We start from the raw sequence: 5,554 nt of genomic DNA on the forward strand, positions 1-5,554 counted from the left end.
ATCATGAGAATTTTTTTTTTTTTGTAACCATCATCTCTCCCCATTTGTAGAGTACAATTACCAACCAACAAATAAAGCAACTAGGTGACGCCTACAGGTAATAGATAAGCCTCTTTATTATTATTAATTGAGTAGAAATGGCAAACAGCAGAAGTTCTGCCTTAAAACCTGTTTTGGGCCAGACGGGTGCAGAGGCTCATACGTATAATCCCAGCACTTTGGGAGGCCAAGGTGGGTGGAAAACCTGAGGTCAGGAGTTTAAGACCAGCCTCGCCAACATAGTGAAACCTCATCTCTACTGAAAATACAAAAATTAGCTGGATGTGGTGGTGCACACCTGTAATCCTAGCTACTCAGGAGGCTGAGGCAGGAGAATCGCTTGAACTCAGGAAGTGGAGGTTGCAGTGAGCCAAGATCGCAGCACTGCACTCCACACTCCAGCCTGGTGACAGAGCAAGACTCCCTCTCAAAAACAAAACAAAACAAATAAACAAACAAAAAAACAAACAAAAAACCCTCTTTTGCTACATTAATATATTAATAAAACATTACCCTCTCTAAATTTAAACATAACACCTAATCAATTCACCAAAATGTCAGTTGTCACCTAAAGCGTTATAGTAACAAGGAAATACCTTGGAATAAAGAAGAATCCTCACAGGAATAGAGGGAGTGGAATGAGTTGATTTTATTCATATTCAGTGATCACTGTAGCCTTGCCTGCTAATATTTACTCTTCCAATGAAGCCTCAGAGAGAGGCATTTAAGAATACCTCCAGTGATGCCAGGGACTCCATTTCCACATGGCCCTTCTCTTCTCTTCATTACAAAATATGTTTGTACTGAACAGTCATCACTGCCGTAAGCTCTCTGCCAAGTCCCCAAATCACAAACCTTGGTGATAACTTCCACAAAGCACATGCAGCCAGTCACAAACAGATTTATAAAGACAAAACCTTTTTATGACTTCAAGCACTAAAGAGATGACTTTATGAAGGCTGTCCTTTATACCACTGTCTTTTGTTATTAAGGAAGCAGAAAATGGAAATAAGAATAGAAAATTGCTATTTTCTAACAGAATTTTAGAAAGCAGAAATAAAAATTGAGTGTTCCATCCATGCCCATAAGAAATATGGTTTCCCAGGGGGTTTAATTTTTGTTATCCCATGCCCAGGGTTTTCCAACCAAAAAGAGAATTTGGCCCCTTGTCTTCCTTTTGTAATCAGCTACAATTTTAGCAGCAGAGGCAAGAGATTGGAAGAGATACAGATAATTTTTTTAAAGGCTTATACCCAATGAAATGCAGTCTTTTAAAAGCTGCATGAAAGCAAAACATTCAAATCCTGTTTCTTCCTGAAAATAATTTAAAACTAACCAGCTCACTGCTAGCATACCACTGACCTTTGCCTTGGACTCGAAGGTTTTAGGAATAATCTAAAGATAGACATTTTTTTTTAGTGATGAATATTATTAAATTACAAACGCCCGTTTTTTCCCCTAAAGACCAATAAAGAATGTTTCAATTTTAAGCAATAAAAGGTAGAAAAAAACTCAAAATCAACAAGCTATTAATCTAGTCTTTATTTCAAATGAAAGAAGTCAAGGCCCGTTTCTCATACTGACTGAGGTGGCAAATGGCCATCCTTTATGTCAAACTACAGTGATGAGACCACCTAATTATGGTTATATTTATAGATATCTGGACTTCATCATAATCAACCTCTCTCTTGCAAAGTGAGAAAAAGAAATGTACATCGAATTAGTCCTGGTGACATAAGATAATGTCTGTCTAATTGATCATAGCATCCTCAAAGCCATTAGCTGGGACCCACTGGCAGAAAACCATTTCAGCTTCTCCACCTGACACCAAACATTCATCTTGCTTGGAGCAACACCACTAACTAGAGAGATCCCTATAGAACCTCCTTACTGAAGACCGATAAAATCCAGGGGAAAAGGGCGTGAACAGCATCTAAAATGAAGACCCCAAGAATTGTTCTTTATCATCTGGGCTAGGAGATGCAAGGAAGAGTTAAAATCCTGGCTACCTAAATCAGTATCTCCAGCTGAGCCTGGTGAGACCTGACCCAGGACCCTGTGAGACTTTCTGATCCGCGGGGAAGCTACACTGTCCGGGATACTCTGAGTTTCTGATTTGTTTCCCACGGTCTGCCACATAAGAGTGTCCCCAACATTTGGAGGTGGAGGGATAAGGATACAGAGAGATCCTGTGTGTGGGAGAAGAAGGAGTGTAAGAGAACGCATCAGAAAGCCTCAGAGGTCCAGGAGAACTCCGTCTCCAGGCCTCTTCCTCAAAGTTGCAAACCTGGGTCTGTATCAGCAGGCAGGGCGGGAGGGGGTGGCTGGACGCCTCGCTGCATGCGCTCCCCGAGGCTGCTGTGACAATGGTAACGAGACGGACCTGTGGACGAGGAAAATGACCGGAGGGGGTCTTACTTTTGCAGCTCGCTGCCCAGGGCTGGTAGCCATAGTAGCCAGTGATGCGCAGGATCCGCTCCTCGATGGACGTGAGCCCCACGGGCCCGCTGGTGAGATCTTCCACGGAGCGCGACCATTTCAGATCCTCCTTAATCGCCTCGTCCACCACCAAGTACTTGAGCTGCCGGAGCTGGGGGCTGATATCGGACAGTCTCCGGGGGCTGACGTCCGGTGACCGCCTCATGCCACTGAGGTCGCAGGCGCCACGGGCAGGTGGGTGGACACGGGGAGCGTGGACAGAGAGGAGGGGATTCGTGAGGAGCAGATCTCAGGGCGAGAGCAGGAGCGCGGCCGGCGCCCTCCGGGGGCGAGCGCCGCGGCAGCGCCCGCGCTGCTCCCTTCCCGCCGCCACTCACCCACTTCCTCGGGCAGCTGTCCCCAGTGCCCTATCCTGGGCGCCTCGGGCCAGTGCGGCTTGGAGCGAGTGGCGAGGGAAAGAATGACTGAAACTTCCCGAGCAGCTACGCCGCGCGCCGCCCTTCCCCGAGCCCCAGACTGCCCAGTGTCCCAGCTGCGAAGGGCCACCCCGGGGCTCCGGCCTCCCGCCCGCCGACTCGCTCACCCACGCCCGGGGCTCTACTCACACAGCGATGCTCTTTCCCCTGGGTGCGCCGCTGGGAAACTCTCGGATCCCCATAGGCAAAGACAGAGTGGGGCCGGCAGCTCCCAGACTTGAGGCGGAGGGGCCGCGGGCCGGAGCTCCCTGCAGCCGCTAGCCAGGGGAGACTGGGGTGCGCTGCCCACCGAGGGTCCGCGCAGCGCGGGTCGCCCCGGGCCGCTTTGTGCGCGCCCGAGCGCTCTGTCCCCGAGCGCCTCCGCGGCGTGCCGCACGATGCAGGCGCGGCGGCTCAGCCCGGAGACTCCAGGCCGGCCCGAGCGCTCGCTGCAACGACCCGGCAGCCGAGGCAGCGCCGCGCCCCACGCCCGTCACCGTCGCCGCCGCCCTAGCACACCGCGGGCGTGAGTCTCGCCGAGCCCGGGAGAGCCCTCCCAGCTGTGCGCTCTCGAGGCACCTGGTCGGGCGGGGAGGCGTCGGGTCGGGGCGCACAGGAGGGCCAGGCGGGGGCGCTGCTGCCCACCTCCCACCTTCCGGGCGTGCGCTCGGCCCCGGAACCTCGCGCCCGCGCTCCGCGTGGCAGCCTTGGGGCACGGGACGCGCTCCTCTGCCCCTCTCTTTTGACTCAAACCCTGCTGCTCCTGGTTCAGTACTTTCTCTCTCTCTCTCTGGATGTATTTATGTGTCTGTCTCTCTTTCTCTAAACTAGCAAAACTACTTGGAAAGAAAGAAACCTGGTTCCACGCTCAGCATGCCTAGTGAATAAATGGCGTTTCATAGACAACGCTGAGACACAAAATGTATTAATCTACTACGCTGTGGGGATGTCTCAGTCAGACCTGGTCCTCAGAGAGCTTACTTTCCCACTGATGATGCAATTACGAAATCAGTTATCTCTTCATAGATTTCCATTTTAAAAGCTTCTCATGTTTTTCCTTACCACCCCACCGCCCCCAACGGCCAAAAGACATTCTCTCCAGACTACCTAATCACCTTTCGTAATATTATTTTTAATCGGGGCAATTTTAGGAAAGACAGAAGTATGTGGAAAAGAAAATACCCATTATCCAGCCAAAAATGACGACTTTCAATTATAAACGTACTCTCTTCCAGGCTTTTTTCCAATGCAAAATACAGTTGTCCCAAAAATCGGAATGAAATTGTACACACTACTTTATGTACCGCTTTTTTATATTAAAATCATATTGTGTAGCAGCAAACTATGAATAGAAGGGAACTTTCTCAACTTGAAAAAGAACATTTACAAAAGCGTACAGTTAACACCATGCTTAATGGTGAGAAACTAGAAACTTTCCTGTTAAAATAAGGAGTAGGGCAAATATGTCTCTACTCAGCAATCCTTTTCAGCATCGTACTGAAAGTCCTAGCTAATGAAATTAGACAAGAAAAGGAAATTAAAAGTATACGTATTGTGAAGGAAAAGGTAAAAGAAAACTATCTTTGCAGCTGACATGACTGTTGATGTAGAAAAATCTCAGTTGACAAAAAAAAAAATCCCTCCTGTTACTAATAAGCAATTATACAAGGATAATTGAAGGATACAGCAATTATACAAGGATAATTGAAGGATACAGCAATTATACAAGGGTAATTGAAGGATACAAAATTAATGTGCAAAAGTCAACTGCTTTTCTATATACCAGCAATGAACAATGGGAATTTGAAATTAAAAACACAATACTATTTATATTAGCACACCACTCTAATGAAATATTTAGGTACAAATCTAATAAATATGTACACTATCTATATGAGAAAAGCTACAAAACTGTGACAAAAGAAATCAAAGAACTAAATAGAGATTTTGTGTTCATGGATGGAAAAATTTAATACTGTTAAGATATCAGTTCTTCCCAACTTCATCTATAGATTCAAAGTAATTCCAATCAGAATCCCAGGAGGTTATTCTGTGAATATCACAAACTGATTCTCAAGTTTATATGAAAAGGCAAAAGACCCATAATAGCCAACACAATATTAAAGGAGAAGAACAAAGTCTGAGGACTGATATTGCCCAGCTTCAAGACTTAATATAGTTATAGTAATCAAGACAGTGTGGTATTGGTGAAAGAGCAGACAAATAGATTAATGGAACAGAATAGAGAGGCCAAGATAGACCCACATACAGTCAAGTGATCTTTGACAATGAGCAAAAGAAATTTAATGGAGAAAAGGTCATCTGTTCAACAAATGGTGCTATAACAACTAGACATCCACTCACAAAAAAAAAAAAAAAGAAAGAAAGAAAGAGACAAAAAGAAAAAAAGCTGGATACATAGATACAGACCTTACACCTTTCACAAAAATTAACTCAAAATAGATCATAGACCAAAATATAAAATGCAAAACTATAAAACTCTTAGAAGATAAAAAGGAGAAAACCCAGGTGACCTTGGGTTTGTAAATGACATTTTAGATACAACATCAAAGGCATGATCCATGAAAGTAAAAATTGATATTGGACTTCGTTAAGATTAA

General features: G+C 45.6%; 1 protein-coding gene across 1 annotated transcript; it reads right to left on the reverse strand.

The window, feature by feature from the left end:
• Window positions 1-502: 502 nt before the first annotated feature.
• On the reverse strand, window positions 503-3,903 carry LOC144338038 (uncharacterized). Its single transcript, XM_077986270.1, has 2 exons — window positions 3,084-3,903; window positions 503-2,687 (listed from the first exon to the last, which is right to left on the reverse strand). The coding sequence occupies exons 1-2, from the start codon at window positions 3,134-3,136 to the stop codon at window positions 2,054-2,056; spliced, it is 687 nt and encodes a 228-aa protein (XP_077842396.1). The 5' UTR covers window positions 3,137-3,903; the 3' UTR covers window positions 503-2,053.
• Window positions 3,904-5,554: the final 1,651 nt, after the last annotated feature.

The sequence above is a fragment of the Macaca mulatta genome, chromosome 1, assembly GCF_049350105.2.
Source record: "Macaca mulatta isolate MMU2019108-1 chromosome 1, T2T-MMU8v2.0, whole genome shotgun sequence".
NCBI lineage: Eukaryota > Metazoa > Chordata > Mammalia > Primates > Cercopithecidae > Macaca > Macaca mulatta.

Coding starts and splice junctions, on each gene's coding strand:
- LOC144338038 (XM_077986270.1), bottom strand. CDS start 3,136: ATGGGGATCCGAGAGTTTCCCAGCGGCGCACCCAGGGGAAAGAGCATC. Junction 2,688..3,083: donor AGGGGAAAGAGCATCGCTGT/GTGAGTAGAGCC, acceptor CTGCGACCTCAG/TGGCATGAGGCGGTCACCGG.